The sequence below is a fragment of the Hesperophylax consimilis genome, chromosome 11 (assembly GCF_061612785.1).
Source record: "Hesperophylax consimilis isolate HC1 chromosome 11, BYU_Hcon_1.0, whole genome shotgun sequence".
NCBI lineage: Eukaryota > Metazoa > Arthropoda > Insecta > Trichoptera > Limnephilidae > Hesperophylax > Hesperophylax consimilis.
The window spans coordinates 34183331-34204569 of record NC_142846.1 but is presented as its reverse complement, the minus strand read 5'-3'; the positions used below and the strand labels follow the sequence as shown (position 1 = coordinate 34204569).

At 35.8% G+C, this 21239-nt stretch overlaps 2 protein-coding genes across 2 annotated transcripts in view; one reads left to right on the top strand and one right to left on the bottom strand.

Moving 5' to 3' along the window:
- LOC149420081 (short/branched chain specific acyl-CoA dehydrogenase, mitochondrial) overlaps nucleotides 1-21239 on the bottom strand; it is a 38197-nt gene that overhangs the window by 6573 nt on the left and 10385 nt on the right. Inside the window, exons 3-7 of the mRNA XM_089637473.1 lie at nucleotides 19878-19978; nucleotides 18871-19077; nucleotides 9065-9235; nucleotides 7651-7959; nucleotides 7292-7427 (exon numbers count right to left, since the gene is read on the bottom strand). Of these exons, the coding sequence (XP_089493599.1) occupies nucleotides 7292-7427; nucleotides 7651-7959; nucleotides 9065-9235; nucleotides 18871-19077; nucleotides 19878-19978 (924 nt within the window). The remainder of the gene's footprint in view (nucleotides 1-7291; nucleotides 7428-7650; nucleotides 7960-9064; nucleotides 9236-18870; nucleotides 19078-19877; nucleotides 19979-21239) is intronic.
- LOC149420082 (uncharacterized) lies at nucleotides 12327-14415 on the top strand. Its single transcript, XM_089637474.1, has 2 exons — nucleotides 12327-12549; nucleotides 13345-14415. The coding sequence occupies exons 1-2, from the start codon at nucleotides 12328-12330 to the stop codon at nucleotides 14281-14283; spliced, it is 1161 nt and encodes a 386-aa protein (XP_089493600.1). The 5' UTR covers nucleotide 12327; the 3' UTR covers nucleotides 14284-14415.

Here is a 21239-nt window from a genome sequence, read left to right as displayed (position 1 = left end):
CAAGACATATATCTCGACGCCCTTAAGTGGGAGAATTAAGCACTTATAATTCCTTTACCTACAAAAATGAAGTTGGTTTTTTCAGGTAAGAAAAAAATTAATAAGCAATAATTTTGCTTGCAGAACACTAAGTACACATTGACTAATTTGGCGGGTATTAAATAAGCCGCCATAGCTCAGAAGTAGAGCTGCTGACCGGTAACCAGAAGGCCGTGGGTTCGAGTCCCATTGGCAGCATGTCACTTTATAGGTGACGTTTCGATAGATAATTTTGCCTTAACTTACTTACGGTAAAAAAAATTTCCAAGTGTAACCGCAGCCTTACAATAATTATTGCTTATAATAATTTGCAATCCTTTGTGCTATGCATAAACCTTACCTTATAAACATTAAGTTAATTCAAAAGAAAATTAATAACCTCTCTGTTTGCTGTGTTATTTTAATTTTTTTTTGTTGTATTTGTTTATCTAATATAGTTTTATTTTTATTATTACTAACTTTACTTTGTTTTAAAACTTTCTGTGATGTTAATATTGTACTACCTACATGTAAAACCCCTCAGGACGCTTGTACACCCACTTCCAGTTATATTATTTTGTTCTTCTACTTTTTACGTCTATTAGTACATTTTTTAATTGAATACCACACAAGAGTCTCAATCGCTCCCGTCTGGAGTCAGTGAGACTATGGCCTATCCCCAATTGGGGAATGTTGTGAGACTGAAGGTAGGTGAGGGGAATGAGACGAGGAAGAGGAAGGTGGGGAAGTACCAGGATATTCAGTTCTGGTCACCAAACACAGCTAAAGCCATTCCAAGCTAGCTTAACACACTTTAATCGGGAAGGGTAGTTCTTCCCGTTCGCGTTCGGTCCATTGATGCTTAACGTCGGAAGTGTATTTCTACCTTCTGCGCCCGCCTCATTTCAATGGCAGAAAAGAAGAAATTATCCGATGTTTTTATATGAATATTATAAACCAATCTCTCTGTAAAGGTTCCAACTATACGTACGTAATTATCAAATTGTAATGCAAGTCTTTTTTTAGTATTTATCTTGGAGTCTTTTGTGTACATCGATATTTCAACTAAAATGACCTATATTATTAACACCTGACACTTGATAGGTATTGCGTTTGAAGTACAATGAAATAAGTAATTTAGATAACATATTCTGTTATTATAATAGTTCAATTCCTGGAACGAGAGTTTTTATGTCCCTGGAACTCGAAACAAATCTCTCTATCTCGGTTCCGCACCCACTCAACTACCGAGTGTCTGGCGCATCTAACAAAAGCAGGTATCGGCGAACACAGTAAGGCGGACCATAATAAATATTTACAAGTGCATAGCAGTTTTTAAAAAGCAAATTGTCCTACGGTTGTGTTCCGAGGAGATTATTTTAAATTTCATTTTAAAAAATAACCAATATTATTAGCATGTTCCGATGGTTTTTTGGGTGGCAATTGCACACGTGGTATTTGAATGGGTAATAATGTGTTACTCTGACGATACTAGTGATGTGGCAATTGTTTTTGTTTTTATAATGATTTGGGCTTGGTGAAAATATAATAATTTTTAATTTTATAAAATTGAAACCTAGTTTATACTTTAAAAATTGAACCCTAATGACCCAACAATGATTTTGTTTTCGATTTATTAAGTTGCATTAGAAATAATACTTGGTTTTCGGCTAGAAATTTTATAGCTTGGGTATGCTGAGTTAGTATGTAGAAAATTTTATTAAAATATTTCCATTATTTTCGAAGATATAGCGATTTAAAACAAATTAAAGAAATTCGCACGGGACCTTTATTTTCGCCCATTTTCAGCGGTCTGCCGGCGAAAAAATAACCCGATCAAAGTGTGTTAATAAAACACCAAAACATCATACAAATAAGAATACTGAAGGGGTAAATAAAATCATATAAATAAGTTGCCTTCGTGTGGCGTAGCTGAAATTTTATAAGTACTTGAACCCCGAAACAGCCGTCACAATAATAAATACAAAAATATTTGCAAAACTCAGTTAGGTATCTGTTTTTTCCGGAATGCGACAATTCCTATTCCAAATAGTTTTTGTCATAAGAATTATATTTATTCGTCATTTCTTTTTTAAAAGTAGCATAAAAACATTTATTATATCCTCACATGTTCACAAATAATGTCATAGCCTTATATTGTAAAGTACAGTAATATTTTTGGCATGGTATATTTATAAACACGGTGTCTTACAACTATATTATGAAATTTTTTTTTTATTTTTTTTTTTTTTTTTTTTTTTTTTTTTTTATAAATTTAATTTAGATTAAATTTGATAATATTATTATTAAGTTCTGCAAGTGTTTTAGTTTTTTATTATTGTGACAGCTGTTTCGGTTTGAAAATGGCCTTGTAAGCCGAAACAGCTGTCACAATAATAAAAAACTAAAACACTTGCAGAACTTAATAATAATATTATCAAATTTAATCTAAATTAAATTTATAAAAAAATTAAATGGAGTTCTACGAATTAAACACAAAAACAATAAATATATTATGAAATTCTAAAATGTTGCATTGTAAATATCATTTTTAGGACTTATTTTTAAGTGTTAGGTAAACTACTTACTGAAACCCTTATCTATTGTCTATCTCAAGTAGGAAAAGCAATAAATCTCCAACATTATATGGCAGCTTAAAATTAGAAGTGTTGAAGTCCCACCCGCTATATCACCGTCCGAACCATAATAAAATTAAATTTGCATCTTCCGAAAAAAATATTTACATTGCTAACGTCATGTTCAATATCTTTTATATTATTATTTCTGTTTTACTCTGTACCCACTTATATTGTACCTACTTTTTATTTTCAACTTATTTTTTTTAAATTGTTTTTTATTTAAATTTATTTAGGAAACTTATAGTCGTACAGTGAAATATAACAATAAACATGAATATGTTATAGACCAATTAAATTCCATGAAATGTTAAAGAAGTACATAATATTATTAAAGATAGAGTTTTCGCATGGTTATAGGTACTAATTGAAAATAATAAAACAAACTACGGAAGACAAACGAATCAGTTAATTTATTAATTATTAAATGTGCGAGGAACTTTTGATTTCATCACTGAACACATTTTATTTTATTTTATTTTAAATACATAAACGGCTATACTGCCTTTTATAAATAAACATATAATAGAGTACAAAGTAAGAAAATAATATTATTACATTATAGTAGTTTTAAACTTAAAAATAACATACAATTATTTTGTGTATCACAACCAAAAATAACAAAAAAAGAACAATGAGAAATATCATCATTTCATTTCAACATGTCCATATTGCGTATATAACGTTACATTATGGAAAAATAAGTTTTGAGTGCATGTTTGTATTGCGCTAATTTTAAGAAATAAATGTCGCCGATGTTGGCATGTTCATTTCCCAAAATGTGTAATCGACTGATTGGTGAGTAATAATGTGATAATGTATGTGTGTTATTATAGTAGAACGGTAAAGTCAGTCTATTGTTAGCGCGACCAGGGCAATGAAATCGTATTAGTTCTATTAAATCAGGGGTATCCAGGACCGAGTGAATTATTTTATATAATATTAATAGATCACAGATTTTTCTGCGATCTGATAAATTTACGAGATTAGTCCAGTTCAATAAAAAATTATAGTCCACGGATTCTCTTGGAATACCTAATTTAAAATTAAAATACCTAAGGTATCTATGCTGGACTTTTTCAATAGCTTGAATATGGATATTGTAATGTGGAGCCCAAATCGTAGAGTTATATTCCAAAATGCTTCTCACTAGCGTTATGTATAAAATGCGAATAGTATCAATGTTACAAAATTGTTTGGTTATTCTAATAATAAATCCTAAAATCTTCATTGATCTATTAATAATATTAGTTATATGGCTAATAAATGTAAGTTTTGAGTTGAAAATAATACCTAGATCATTTATTGTTTCTACTGAGTTTAATATAATTTTGTCAAGATTGTATTCATAAATTGTCGGTTTCTTTATTTTATAAAATCTTATTATTTGACATTTACTAATGTTAAGTGCCAGTTTATTGCATATACACCAATTAAACAAGTTGTTTAAATTTTCATGATCCTTCCTGAAAGATTCGTAAGTATCTTCGACTCCACACGAAGTAAAGTTCCCTCCACATAATAGTATAATTTTCCCAAAAGTAAAAGTATTTTTAGTTATTAATTATTAATTTAGTGAGTTGCAATTTATTTGATTTCAAGTTGAAAATCTCGTAAGGTATTAGAAGTTTCACACATACGTCCTATTATAGAGTTTTGCGCGTATTTGGATTTACAGTGAGATATTCTAAATAAATCGTTCGATCTGGTGTTTTGTTTGGGGCAACGAAATGCAATCTTTTCTAACAGATATGATGAACGAACAAGACAGTTCACGATTTTGTATAAGAATAAAGCATCATAGATTTTTATGCGTTTATATAAAGCGATAGGGTCAAACCGATGATCACTAAAGCGATACGATAGGTGTTTTATAAATTTGTTTTGGATATTTTCGATACGATCAATATACATATGTTTGATATTGAGGATTCCAAATGACTGCGGCGAACTCAAGTTGTGACCTTACATATGACATATAACATAATTAGGGTGTGTGCTACGGGAAAGGCTTTGCTATGCTTATAATAAAGACCATTTGTTTATAAGCTTTTTCTAAAATATTTTCAATATGATCCTTAAATAAAATTTTAGAATGTAGTATTAGTCCAAGAGATCTGATTGTTTCTACCCATTGTAATGGTACAAGGTTTAATTTGTAAGTATAATTAATTGGACATTACATTTGCTTAGGTTTAGAAATAGTTGATTGTTTTCGCAATATTGTTCAATTTTGTTAATGTCATCTTGTAACTGGTTGCAGTCATTTACGGAGTCAATGCATTTATATAATTTCATGTCATCCGCTTAAAATAAGAAACAAGAATGACTAATATTACGTTCCATGTCATTTATATGTAAATTAAACAAGTGTTATGTACTAAATTATATACACTTAATATTGTGATCCTGATAAAGTATCCTTGTAAACGTGTATTCATGTAAAAGCCTTCAAGGCGTCAATTAATAAGTAAATAAATAAAAATAAAACTATTTTGTAAAGGGTGGTTATATAAGTACAGTGGAACCTCTCATAACGAGACTAATTCGTTCCAGAATCTTACTCGTTATGTGAAACACTCGTTGCGAAATAATTTTTCCCATATAAAACAATGTAAAATACAACAATGCGTTCCATACCGAAAAAATAATCAATTTTTATATTTTTAACATTTATTCAAATAAAATTACATACTAATAAATTGTTAATGAGCCTTACCCTTAGGAGTACAACCTGGAATGCGATTTTGATTTAAAAAAAACTATAAAAAGATCGAAAAAACTAGTTTATTACTTGTGAATTTATGACAAATAATTGCAGTACAACCCTAGTATGCTATTTATATTTATGAATTAATAATAAGAATTTTGTTATCCGCCAACTTGTCAATGTAACGGTTTTATTTATTTTTGTTTGTATGATCATTTTGTATTTTACTTTAAATCTGAGATACTTGCCAGTATTACCAGAAGCATTCAGAAAGGTGATTGTATTGTAAAGACAGTTGTTAGGTACATGCGTACCTATTGTTTAGTATTATTGGAGACGCCATGTGAGACTTTGTAGAGAAATTGAAATTAGTTTTTTTTTAATTTTTTTATTTTAATAAATTGAATACAAAGAAGATGATACCATAGAATTAAAATGCTGTAATTTAATAATAAAATATAAAAATAATGGACTGGAGTTCCTTATGGTTGTTTGTTTAATGTTTACCAGTTAATTGTTTTCTTATTTGTACATTTTTCTGCAATGTTATGAAGGGAAAGGAAGGTCTGGGAAGAAAAGGGTATGAGGGGTGTGTAGTAAACTAGGGATTATAGTGGACAGTAGTGATGATTGGTATGAACCCAACCCACCCATTGCGGCGCAAGGCGATGAGCCGAGAGAATCCGGCTGGAGAGGTCGCCCCAAATGTCCCCGAACTCTGTTGCTGGGTCCGCTTCGGTCACGAACCGGCACAACAGTTGTCCAACTAGTTGATGGGGCAGCACACCCTCAGTCGTCAGTCTGAGGCTCAGGCCCCGGCATTACCAAGCGGCCCTGACCGCGGTAACCGGTTGTAAACAGTCATCGCACCCACCACCCAGACCCGGGCAAACATTACCCCATGAAAACAGACACACCTGCTAAATCACGAAACGTAGCCAACCACTTGGTGTGGCCTATGTCAGGGGTGTTGTGTCATTAAATGGTTTCCAGGGAAGTGCTACCCATACCCACCTTCTAAATTTCTATTTGTGCTTTTTAACTTCTATTTAGAACGAGTTGCTTTCATTGTATCGACAGTAATCAATACTGTATGTAAACAAGACATTCAAATGGTTGGTCGCCAAATAAACTCTAAAACGTACAGACGTCAATACTCGGTATTAAATTGAAAATAGATACATTTGAAATAGTAAGACATTCGGGACCACTGGCAAAACATGTGCTGCAACGTCGCAAATAACCAGCCACCGCGAGTTGAAACGAACCGGCAACATTGTTTCCTGTCGCCACTAGCTATGAAATGCAAAAAAACGTACCCTTCACGGTCACCACAACAGGCTAGATATGAAATGCAGAATACGTCGTTTCCAGTCGCCACTAACGGCTAGGAATAAAACGCAGAATACGTCGAACACGGTCGCCATTTTAGTCTAGTTATGAAAGGTCGCCACTTTAGGCTAGATATGAAATGCGGAATACGTCGTACCCAGTCGCCACTAAAGGCTTGTTGTGAAATTAAGAATTCGTCATACCCAGTCGCCACTAAAGGCCAGGAATGAAATGCGGAATACGTGGCTGTGTATATCACCTAGCGCCAAGCTGCCTGGCGACAGACTCCGGAACTTAAATATTCGAAAACGTGCACCCCCAGCCCAATTTGGCGACCAGGACTAATTTCGCTGAGATGCTTGTAACGACATCTATTATTGAACTGTGTAAAAATTTTGAGAAAACAAAGTGGCAACCGTATATCGGTCGCCAAATGTCGGTGGTCGCCACTTTAAATGCATATTTTCCCATGCTGGTCGCCAAATAGGCGGTGTGATATATATATATATATATATATATATATATATATATATATATATATATATATGTATTTTTTGTTTCCACATTAATTACATTTTTTAAGATGGATTCTTACCTGAAGCATAGTATTTAGCCATGGCCGCTTCCTTGACAAAAGGCAAACCCGCCTCCCTCATCCTCGCTGCGTTGTAGGTTAAAAGCCGTGCACATTCCAACTCGGTGGAAATTCTGGCAATTTCGAATTGCATTCCCTGTAAAAACCATTAATAATAAGTACATCAACTAATAGAACATAATCTTACTCACAACTATACTTTTGTAAGTCAAAATGTGTCAATCTGAGATAACGTACAGAAATCAAGATTTCTCTTCAATGTATAAAATATGACAAAGCTGTGGTACATAACACTATACAAGTTTGTTGAAACTCTACCAAAGCCGGGTAGTAACTATGTACTAATTTTAATCCTTTACCTGGAAGGAGAAAATCTTCTTTCCGAACTGCTTCCTCTCCATGGTGTACGGGATAGTAGCATCCATACATCCTTGGCAGAGACCAATCATCTGCGCAGCAATTCCAATTCTTCCTTCGTTCAGGAAACCAGCGGCATACTGGTATCCTTTCCCGTACTCTCCCAAGATGGCCGATTCGTGAACTTTGACATTGTCGAAGTGAACCATGCACGTTCCGGATGCCTTGATTCCCAGTTTGTTCTCGGGCTTGGCTACTGTTAATCCGGGCGTTTCTCTTTCCACAATGAAGCATGTGATGCCTTTGTATCCCTAGAAAAGTATTATATATATAAGCATTATCGTAAGACACCATAAATATTGTATACCAACATTCTTTCCAATAATGGTTTCAAAAAGCTTGTATAGGCTTTCACACTGTATTACTGATCTACGACCACAACTAATCGATAACCAATATAAGATTTTTTTATTCTACAATAAATTTAAGCAGATAAAAAATAAATCGACCTGTAAAAACAGTTTTTTCCGATATAATACATATTGGACTGAAGATTGAACCTTCCTACCCAGGAACTGGAGTTGATACCTCTACCAACCGAGCCAAATCCCGATTTATTGCACACATTAACTGCTGTAATGTCAACCGATTTCAGAGTATATATGTCCACCTGTGTGTGCATGATTGCCACCAAAAGTTGATAGAATGCACTGTCATCGACAACTAGTCTATATGCTAACTTTCAGCTAGATAAAATGTCGGGAATTAGGTTAATTTACACTTCCAAGATTTGCTTTCATTCACTAAAACAAAAGTGAAATTCAAATAAATGTATTTAAGTTTATTTGTTTGCTTTTGGGAAGAGAAATCTCTCCATAGTCTCATAGAAATCCTTGTACATACTTAATCCTTTCTTCTCTCCAAATAAGAATCCAATCGAGCTTTAAATAGATTTTTATTAGTACCATGCATCCACTACTCTATTTGCAAGGAAGTGTTTCCTAGGATTGGATGCAAAAGGTGTTTTATTAATTTTTTTCATATCCACGGTGATTTTCATCTTTGTTGGTGGAGAGGATTTCTTGTGTGCCATATCAACTATAATGTCCAGATAAAATTTTGAAAGTCTCAATCAAGTCACCCCTTTTTCTTCTTTCTTTTAACGTTGGTAATCATTGTTACTCAAGTCTCTTCATATTGCCGGTCTTTTCAAGCTTTTGGTATTTTTGTAAATCGTCTCCATACCCTCTCTAACAGATCGATTTCACATTTCAAATATAATCTACTGAACCATTAAAATGGCCACCATCTTGAAACGGAAACGGAATGTATGAACAAATTTACACACAGATTAAATGCAAAGCGGTTGAGTTAAAACAGGACTTTGCTATGCTCAATCAATGATAAAATACTCACAGCAGATGGATTAGCATTGGCCATGACTAGGAATACTCCAGCGACGTCAGAATTGGAGATCCACATCTTGGATCCATTAATCAAAAAATGTTCTCCTTCTTTTTTGGCTGTTGTTTTCAGCGAGAAGGCGTCTGATCCCGAAAGGGGTTCGGTCAAGCAGAAACTACCTGCCTAAAAACCACAACAAATACTATAATAACATGTAATCAGAGCACCACTTTGTAGGTGTTGTAAATAGGTGGACCAGCATTGATAAGTGTGACAAAGACAGACAAAAATCATTAAGACTTGTACCAACAAATCAAGCCTTCCTTGCCTTGGGTTGAGTCTGCACATTCTGGACAATGGTGATTAGTAACCATAATTAATTGAATGATGATTGAGGAAGAGCAGTTAATTATTTCTGAATCTACGGGAAGGGATATTGAGAGGGTAAAGTTGTAGTAGAGCCAGTGAATTAATAATTTTGAAAAAGCAAATGAGATCAAATTTGTTCCTAAGATCTTCTAAAGGAGGGAGGTTCATACATAATAATTTTATTCTTCACAATAAAGAACGCCAGTCCTTATTTTTTTTTTTTTAAATAACCATCACCTTTTTACTTAAATATCAGTTAGTTTTAATAGTCAAAATAATTTTAAAAGTTTGTATTTTTGAGGTCTCCCCGAATTGCACCAAATCTGTGGTGTTCTGTGTGAGGTAAGTTTAACAGCTTTTAATATTGAAGAACACTAGGTAATACGTCAGCAACTCGTCACTACTGTTATTGTATTGTACAAAAGTGCAAAAAATACTTCCGTGACCTGACAAACAACTTATCAGTGCTCCAAAAGCTGCATTACTTAAAAAAAATGCAATGCATTATGTCAACAACATACTGGTAATTATAACACCCTGATCGTGATGACTGTGTAATAATATTTAAATTAAAATCCCTTGATGCTGAAACCAATTCGAAAATACAATCATATTATGGTAAAGAAAATGTCAAAAATAACATTTAAAACAAAAAAAATTATGTGTAAGTGTTTGACGATGAGTAAAATTTGTCTACTAAAATAGGATTTTATTATAAATAAATAAATATGTATTTATAAACCATACCTAGATATCGTATGAATTAATTTTGTTAAATTTTTTTGCCTCAATACAAATTCATGGTGAAGCAGGTTATATACCTACTATTATTGTTTCTTAATTACTGTACCAATATACAACAATATAGGGTGTATCGGCACTATCCCGACAAACTTTAACCAGCTATTCCTTAGCACATTTGGAGTAAAAAATCTTATGTGCACTTTGCTGTCCGGTAACGTTTTTTTTTAATAAAAAATTTACTATTCATATTTTCACCACATGTCACCACTGTTTTATCCATTGTCAAAGTTTGAAAACCCATCTGGCAATATTTTATTTGAATTCCGTTGAATAATGCACGTGTACCTATATTGGCGCACTTTTACAATCACAACGAAATGGCACGGCACCATTTTTTTAATAAAAAATTTATTATTCATATTTTCACCACATGTCACCACTGTTTTATCCTTTGTCAAAGTTTGAAAACCCATCTGGCAATATTTTATTCGAATTCCATTGAATAATGCACGTGTACCTATATTGGCGCACTTTAATAATCACAACGAAATGGCACGGCACCATTCGTCTCATTTTTAACTATATTATGTAGCCTGAACCGTCATTTAAAACCTTTATTGAGAGAAGCATTCTCAAATTCCCTTTCGCGTGGCACTTTCCCGCTCTTTTTCAGCACCTTATGTTGGACAAGTGGTCACCAGATGCTACACAAAAGTAAAGCGTCCCCTATGCGACTTTTGTTTACGGCATTCTTTCTCATTAGCGTTTTAAATTCCGTCGCTGGCGTTGTCGTTGCGAAGTAGCTCCGAATTTATAACGATTTTTCCCGTATATAATTATTTTAAGTGAATAATTATTTCAAGATAATACATTATATTATAACAGCGAGGCTGTTCGAAGTATTTTTAAAACAGAAATAATTTTTAACTGTTTAAAAAGATAAAACACGTGGTGAACACGACGGAAAAGTTCGTCGGCCATTTTGTGTTGTTTGTTTATTTACATTGTGTTTTGTGTACCTTGTGTTTTGTGTTTTGGTTTCTTGTCCAATTTAACAATGAGTGGCTCCGAGATGTCATCATCCGATTCGGTAGAGATGACGGTAGAAGAAGTTAACAAGATCATTTTGCCAAAACAAAATGAGCCGAAACGAAAGTTGCCGAAATCGACCAAATCTACGAAAAAACATCGCATTGATAAACTCACGGCTCAAGTGGAGCACATTAGCTCGTTTATTCAGGATTTTATGGCGGCTAAAACATACGAAGATAGGAGAAACTTGGATTCCGACGAGGACGCATCATCGGAAGATCAAGAGATACACGTGGAGAGAAATTCGCGATCTTCGCTAGGGATGGGATTAGTAAATCCTAATCATGAATTCAAGGAATTAAACCTATCGATGGCGGAAACCACGTGTAAGGAACCTACAGTTCCTAAGGCGGACGCAAACCGCGTAAAGAAAATCGAAGATTTACAACACTTCGGTTCGCCTGAATGGAACGAAGTAAGGTATGGGGAGGTCGTAAGAAAATACCTGGCCAACCCCATGTTCAACCAGTTGGAGGTTAATGGAGAGTTTCTGCATTTGAATAAGGCAGAGCAATACGCGGGGTCACTTGACAAATTTTGCGGGTCACTAAGCCATGCCCTGTTGCAGCAAAATGAGTGCCTCAAGAAATCTCTTCAGGAACTGGTAAACTGGAGTGCAGAGGAAGGCAAGGAATTGTCAGCAGGTTCCCTCTTCAAGAAAGTGGAGTCGCTATTTGCCCCGGATACGCAATATCAGACAGTGACCAAAGATGTCCTGCAGATGGTCTGTGGAAGGAGAGCAAATGCGATCCAGCATCGTAGGGATGCAATCCTTAACGAGATAAAGAGCCGCTACGTACGGGAGGCAGTCAAAAATATTCCTCCAGCAGCGGGTTATCTTTTTGAACCAATGAAGCTAGAATCCCAGATTCAGCGGATGGGAGGACTGGATAAATGCTTCCCACATTCAAGCTTCGACCCTCAGCCATCAACCAGCTCGCAGATGCCCAAGAAAGTGCCAGTGAGGAAGCCTTTTCGTGAGAGCAGGCCCTTTCGGGAAAGCAGGACGTTTCGGGACAACAAGCCCTTCCGAGACAACAAAGCCCCCCGCGGAGGGCGATCGAATCAAGATGCAAGAGGTGCGGACAAGAGGGGACCAGCCAAACCAAGAAGGAATTTTGGCAACAAGGATAGGCTATGACTATCCGGAGAAGGCGTTTCAGGGGGGGCAATTGCAGCACTTCATAAGCAAATGGGAAGAATTAGAAGCACCACCAGCACTGCTAACCATGTTGCGAGGGTACAAGCTACCCTTTCGGCAGAAACCCCCTCTAAGTATAGTGGCAGACACGGTAAGCTCAACTTATAAAACCCAAATCACAGACGAAATGACACGACAAATAGACAAAATGAAAAAGGAAAAGATATTGGAATCAGCTTCAATATCGCCTTCCTTTCTGTCACGGATGTTTCTCATACCGAAGCAAGACGGGTCATTTAGGCCGGTCTTCAACCTTCGTCGTTTGAACAATTTCTTAGCTATTAGCAAATTCAGACTTATTAATGTTAATAAGGTTGCAACATTTATTCAACCAGGCGACTGGATGGTTAAAGTGGACCTTTCTCAAGCCTACTTTCACCTTCCAATTCATGAGAATCATCGCCGTTTTTTGAGACTGATTTTTAATGGAGAACTGCTTCAAATGACATGTTTGCCTTTTGGACTAGCCTCAGCTCCAAAGGTTTTTGCTTCACTTACCAATTGGATAGCGCAAAAATTAAGAGACAAAGGTCTCAGAATAATTGTTTACCTAGATGATTTTTTGATAGTACATCAAAATGAAAATATATTGAAAATGCATACATTCGAAACTATTTCAATGTTACAAACTCTTGGGTGGATAATACAATTCAGTAAATCCACTCTGTGTCCAGTTCAGAAAATTGAATATTTGGGAATTTCATGGAATTCAAGGGACGGCTTAAAAGGCCTCCCGCAAACTAAAATAGCGAAAATAACAAATTTACTGAAACAATACATTAATCTAGGAAGGTGGTCACTTGAGCAGGCCCAGAGCCTCTTGGGTACCCTCAATTTTGCTAGTTTCGCCATTCATAGAGGCAGGCTTAACCTTCGCATGTTACAGTGTGCCAGTCGCAAGCTGCCTGCATTCAAACCGAGACGACTCCATCCCATTCCTCGAACAGCGATAGAGGAGCTGAGATGGTGGAGCAGGTCCCTGCAGACGTGGTCACCAATGCATCAAGCAGTGATTCGTCATACCCTCACGACCGACGCCTCGGACTGGGGATGGGGTGCGCAGCTAGACGACCTCAGATTGAGTGGAGCTTGGTCCCAAACACAGCAACCTCTCCACAGCAATGTCAAGGAAATGCTCGCCGTGCTGGCAGCACTTACTCCTCACGGGCCAGAGCTGTCAGACTCGGGTCTCCTGATCCAGTCAGACAACAAATCGGTGGTTGCGTACCTTCGCAACGAAGGCGGCACACGATCCAAGACATTGCTCGAAGCGACTCGTCAAGTCCTTCAGATGACAGACACGTATCGCATTTCACTGTCTGCTCACTACCTACCAGGAAGGTTCAACGAGGTGGCAGATCAACTCTCCAGAAAACGCGAACCTCCGGAGTGGCATCTTTTACCAGCAGCAACAAAATTGATTTTTGCAAAATGGGGGAGACCAACTATAGACCTGTTTGCATCGGAGACAGCTCACGTTGTAGAAGATTATGTGTCCCTAAATGTATTCGACAAAGAGGCAAGTTTTGTCAACGCTTGGACTCGAGAGTGGGATTTTCCTCTAGCTTGGGTGTTCCCCCCTCCGTGCCTCATGCCGAGAGTTCTCGCACACCTCAACCGGGCCAAGGGCCTATACCTGATTGTAGCCCCGAGATGGAAGAAAGTATTCTGGAGACCAGACTTGAAAAGTCGAGCGACGAGCCCTCCTTTCACCATAATGAACCTGACAGAAGTGCTGATAGACACCAGAACCTTGAAACCCCCTCCACAAGTAGAGGATTTTATTTTGGAGGTGTGGAAGTGCCGGGGTGGAGTCAGTCATTAACAGATTGGTCGGACAAACAGAAAGAATTTTTAAAGTCAGGTTGGAGAGAATCCACACTTAAAACATATAAACCGGCATGGCTTAGGTGGCAAAAGTGGGCATTAAATCACGGGGTAAACCCGAATGTCCCTACAGGAAGTAACCTGGCAAGATTTTTAACAGATCTTAGTTTAGAAGACAATTTTTCTCCCAGCACAATTCGACTCCATAAATCGGTAGTAACAACTTTCAGTAGCCCGGAAGAAGGAAACCTAAGCTCACACCCTCTAGTCAGACAAGTTCTCAAAGCCGCAGCATTAAAGCATCCTAAACTGTCTAAGCCTCCTATCTGGGATCCCAGAATGGTGTTGACCTGGTTAGAAGCTAACCCACCCAAAAAGTTGAGTCTCTTTGAAGTCTCGAGAAGGGCAGCGACTTTACTTTTGTTAGCTTCGGGACGAAGAGTGCATGACCTGACCTTGTTACAGTGTTCGCCAGACAAACTATTCATAAATGAGGAAGGGGTCTCGTTATGGCCAGTTTTCGGATCCAAAACTGACTCTGCTACATACCAACAGTCAGGTTGGAGGTTGAGAAACGGAAATCAGCCAAATATAGACCCAGCATACTGGATTAAGAAACTGATTGAAACCTCCAAAGAACGGAGGGAAACAAAGCAGAATTTAACAGAACTCTTCATCACTACATCGGGAGCAGTTAAGGCAGCTTCAAGAACAGTCATCGCCCGTTGGGTCAAAACAATTCTAGAAGAAGCTAAGATCACAGCTGCCCCGGGAAGTGTACGGGCAGCAGTGGCGTCACTTAACTGGCTGGATAATTTTAGATTGGATGACATCCTGGCTCGAGGGAACTGGAGGAGCCGGGACACCTTTGCCAAATTCTACAGAAGGGAAGTTAATACTCCCCTAGAGGTAAATAGGGCATTGTCTGTAGCCTCCCTATTCCACCCACTGTAACACGTGAGTAGGTATTCCAGTTTTTGACGTATTATAATAGATCACATTAGCGTTAGTGGTCACCAGTCGATAACAAACAGATCTCAATAAAGGTTTTAAATGACGGTTCAGGCTACATAATAAAATAGTTTTACCTACCAATAAAACTTATATTATGTACCTAACCTCATTTAAAACCTAGGCAATCACTGCCTGGTGAGAACTAATGAGAAAGAATGCCGTAAACAAAAGTCGCATAGGGGACGCTTTACTTTTGTGTAGCATCTGGTGACCACTTGTCCAACATAAGGTGCTGAAAAAGAGCGGGAAAGTGCCACGCGAAAGGGAATTTGAGAATGCTTCTCTCAATAAAGGTTTTAAATGAGGTTAGGTACATAATATAAGTTTTATTGGTAGGTAAAACTATTTTATTATTTAGTGTGTGCGAAAGAGCGAAAACGCTTTTCGACATACTTGCTTATAACAGCTGTTGAACACGAAAAGCAATGCCAATGACAGTGATGTAGTGTGGAAATTTTTAATTTTTTTGTTTTTAATTGAAAAAAAAATGCTACCGGACAGCAAAGTGCCCATAACATTTTTTACTCCAAATGTGCTAAGGAATAGCTGGTTAAAGTTTGTCGGGTTAGTGCCGATACACCCTGTATATATATATGTAATGTTAAATGGTATGTAGTTTACAATCCTGTATTGTTTTTAATGATAAATAAATCCCCATATAAAAGCACAATGAAATGTTGACTTGTGGAGTTTTGTGACCAGTGATGTCAGAATCAACAGATTCAGTTGTGCCAACTTCTGTACTCTCTGACTTTCTCGAAAATGTATCACATTTTGTAAATTAGAAATTTCTTGTTATTAGACCTCGGACTCTCGATGGGGGTTTTGATTTATTGTAAAGTGCCAGGCCGCACTAGAAATTTATTTCTGCAATCAATGCCAACCTGTATATACTTTTGCGCACATCATTTCTCAGAAGATCGAATGCAACTGACCTGATTTGAATTAATTTTAAAGTGGAGGGTGAGTGCAAAGGACACCCATAAACGCGTGAATAGTGGAGAGCGAGAGAGCGAGCACGCCGGTTAAAAATGTGCCATTTAAAAAAAAAAGTATAACGCGCCAAGGGCAAACAAGTGGAAGATGCAGTATTTAAAGAAGAATTATAATTATGTGAAAATATAAAACGCATCACCAATTCTTTTCTGGAGATGTCAACCAATAAATCGAAACCCTCATCGAGAGTCTGAGCCCTACTTGTTTTGCTTATGCACACTCAGCGAGCGTATGGATCCGGCAATCGATCTACCGGTATTCGTAGAAATTCTACCGAATCCAGTTAAAATCCACCGATATTCATAAAAATGTACTGAATATTTTGAAACTTCGTAGATGTTATGGAATTTTTTTTAGGGAAAATCTGATTCTTATTCTATTTAGGTAATAACTTTTTTGCAAAAAATATCGTCTTACCAGATAATGTGTTTATATTTATAAAAAATACCTTGTTGTAATAATAATGTTTATCAATCTCACCAAAAGTCATGAAAAGTTATGAATCACCACTGGAAAATAGTATAAATATAATCTACCTTAAGAAGTTTCCCCAGAATAGCTACTTATATGTATTCAGAGAAATGATTTTTTAATAGTATCCTTATGGATACTCTAAGAAGCGAAGCTAGCAGTCCACAATAGAGTGCTGGTACTTATCCTAATGTATGGCAGTGAGGCATGGAACTGGCAGAGGAAGGACGAAAGTAGACTGAATTCTGTAGAAATAAGATCCCTGAGGCGTGTGTGGTAAAACCATGTATGATCATGTGAGAAATATGGAGATTACCAAAGAATGTAAGACTGAAGTAAGCATAATGAGTAAGATTTACGAAAGGAGCGCTTAGATGGTTTGGGCACGTAGAGCGAATGAACAAAGAAAGGAGTGTAAGGAGAATATATGACACAAATGCGAATGGTACAAGCAGTCGTGGACTGCCGAGGAATACACGGCACGATCAAGTGAACCAGATATGTGAGTCGGGCCATGTCAAATAGTCGGAATAACAGAATAGCATGTGTGAGACGATGTATGAATGTGAATGAAGCAAGACTGTGTACCAAGACCGAGTTGTTTGGTGGTCTGTCTTCTCTCCCTACCCTTGCGGAGAAACGGCGTGATGGTTGCTTAGTTAGTTACTCTGGCGGACAAGAGATTATCCCATCAATGTGCATAATCGAGAAGATATACATTTATTTTTTTAATAATAATTCAAAATTTATCTATTCTATTGATATATATGTGTAAATGTCTCAATTAAATATTATGTATTTCATAAATAACAATTGTAATTTTCAAAATACATTGAACAATTAATTAATTAATTAGGATTTGTTATTTGTTATTAATTGAAATGTACAAAAAGCGTTTAAATGAATTATCAGTACCTAGTGGAAATGTTTTAAAAGGTTTATTAGTCTGCTTATTATCTTGTTTCGAATTCAATGTTCACCACATCTACCCCCTCTTTTCGATGCCTATCGTTCACTTCCCGACAATAACAAACTTTTCTATTTTAGTTATCAGCATAAATAAAGCACTCAGGTAATAAATCTTTTCTTTTACCATTATGGTGGTATTTGAAACAATAGCTGGATCGTCATAATCGAATAACTCAATAGTTTTCGTATACAGTTCGAGTTATAGAATTCGAAACGTTTTATTATTAAAGGTAATATGCATCTAATTTTAATTCACCACAACATTATATACATGTTACATATCTATACCAATGCTCTATTGAGGCAGTGATTAGACATATTGTAAGTTTTTTCAGAGTATCAATAATTCAGAGAATTTCAATTAATTTATCAATAATTGAACTAACTGACCAACTCATATCTTTGATACAATAAATTTACGCAACATTATCTCTTATTTTTTTATCTCTCCATACGTAGTTTTTATCAAAGAGTAAACAGAAAAATTGGCAAAATTTATTTTGGTTCTTCAGGAGATAAGAAAAAACCTCCAAATTCATATCTACAAAATGAGTGAGGAATGGGGCATGTCTAAATAGGTATTTGTAAAAAACACGTATATGAGTGACATTGAACACGGTATAATAATACTTGTACATATTTATATTTTAGAAAATTTTGACGCAGTGAAGAAGTTTATTTATTCAGGGTAAAGAAGCAAATTATTTCCAGGTGGATAACAAAGAACCTACCCAATGATTTCTTTTAGGCAGATACTTTGTTTTGGCAGGGGATTGGGGTGAAGAGGATAGATGTAGAGTACAGATTATCAACGATTTGTTTTTGTCTCCTCGATCCATCTGATAACTTTCATAGAAAATCTAGAGTAGAGCACACTTGAGGTGGAATTTCACTAATATCAAATAGGAAAGGAAAGAATGTGAAAGTTGTTGGATTTCATTACCACTGCACCTTTAAAATTTATGCCAATAATATTTACATGTAGTTGAGAGTCTGATTAACAGAAAATGGTGTAATTATCTATGACATAATATTTTCATCTGAATCTGTTCATGAAGCTACGAGTATGTACCGTGACATATGTTATGTAGTTATGTGGAGATCTGTTTTTTTAGTTAGATTATTTTATACTCACGTATTTTGTGGCGAGAAGCGTTAAGTACTTTTTTTTTTGTTCTGGGGTTCCTAATTTTAAAAATAGGGAATTCACAAGTGTATTGTGAATATCCACGAAGGCCGCTACGGAAGCATCCACTTTGGCTAATTCTTCTACAATCAACACCATTGTGGTGAAGTTGCACTCCGAACCTCCGAATTCTACTGGTGTTTCTATTCCCATCAACTGAAATACACAAAAATATGCAATTATTACAAAAAAAGTTCAAACCGAAATTTTTAAAAATACCTACATATATGTAAAACTGTTTAAACTTAAGGATGCCATTGTTTTGTGTGAGTGATAATATACGTTTTGTAATGCAATCAATATTTACATGCATTAGTGGATATTTCTCGCTGATTGGGCAGTCTCTTGTAAGGCCTATACATACTGCTACCAACACTAAACCGATTGCAAGCCTACCAAATAATTTAAATGTTATATGATACATTAAGGATGAGTAGTTTCATAGAATTTGAACAATTCACCAAATTTCAAGGTTAATTTGCGAGTTCTGTGAATGTCTTCTTCAAGTTCTGCCATCATATCATTATTGGCCAGTTACTTGACAGAACTGAAATAATAACAGAACTTGAAAATTAACTTTGAAATTTGAAGAATTGTTCAAATTCTCTGAAACAACCCGTCCTAAGTTTTAGCAGGGCCAATAACTGAAATACATGGCTAAATAACAAGTACCTAAAATTCTATGTCTGTCAAGCAACATTTTCTACAAAAACAAAAATATACCAATAATTCGAGGACTAAGTCAAAGTGATTAAATTAAATAAATTACATTGTTTGACAAAGTCAAACAATGTAATTTACAAAAAGATATTCCAATAATTAATATTGGTATTTTTTTGTCAATAATGTTAGAATTCTATAAAACAATACAGTTGTCGGTGTGGAATGCAGGAAGGTAAGTGCAAGTAATATAATAACAACTAATAGTATTTATAATCAGAATTAGAGCTACTTACCCCATTATCAAACAGCATCTGTCGGACGGTATCATCTATCTTTCCTTCGTCTTCCATTTTTCTGACTAGAGGTGCTATTTTATCTCTTGCAAGCTTTGCAACTGTTAAAAAATAAATAGTACTTTGTTAATATTATTATGTTTATTCAGAATTTAAATACTTGCCAGAACATTTCCAAAAAACTTTTATTTTGGAAATTAGAGTTGGACATTGTGTCCCCGTACTCATTTACCACTGTAAAATTTTGTGCAACTGAATTTAAATGTGGCCGTACCGGCTTAGGTGCTTTTGAACGTTTGGGACATTGCTCAAGTTCGCCAAATGGTGCTAGAGAACTGTCAAATTAAGGATAGAGAAATATCAGAGGCTATGAACATATCTAAAGTACGTGTTTGTCACATATTGATTGAAAATTTAGGGATGAGAAAACTGACCGCGCGCTGGGTGCGGCGATTGCTAACTCTTGACCAAAAACGTGTTCGGATGAACATTTGTTCTGTTGGTTAGGTGCAATAAATCAGAGTTTTGCCGCCGATTAAGTGCTGTAGATGAAACTTGGATACACCATTACACCCCAGAAACAAAAACACAGTCAACACAGTGGACTGTGAAAGAAGAAAAGGCAGACTGTCCCTTCGGCCAGGAAAGTGATGGCGACTGTTTTCTGGGATAATCATCGAGTTATCGTAATTATTATATTGAAAGAGGAAAAACTATTACATGAGCCTACTACGCGACATTACTTGACAAGCTGAAAGCGGAAATTGAGGAAAAACGGCCACATTTGCAAAAGAAAAAAATTAGTTTTAGCAAGACACTGTGCCATCTCACACCTCAGCCGTTGCCATGGAGAAAATCCACGAATTGTGGTTTGATCCACGAATTGCAGTTTGAACTGCTTGACCACCCTCCTTACTTACCCACCAGATCTTTTTTTTTGTTCGCTCAGCTAAAAGTTGAGCTCGGAGGACAGAAATTTTCTTCTAATGAAGAGGCCATCACCTTCCTAAACAACTATTTTGCAAAGAAAGACACCAACTATTATTTGGATGGGTTAAAGAGACGGGAGCATCGCTTGGAGAAGTTTATAGTCTTACAAGGAAATTACGTTAAATAAAAATAAATTTGTAAAAAAAGACTTATTTCTTGTAAGGTCGGAAACTTTTCATGACTACCCTCGTATTATTGAATATATTAAAAAAAAAAACTTATAATTCAAATTGAGTTCTAAAAATGAAACGTGATAACAATAAATACAGAAGTAATTTGACTGTTTTTGATTAGGTTTAAATTAATTTTATTTCTTATAAACAAAACTTTTGTTCATTATAATTCAGGTTTTACAAAGGGTTATTTTATATC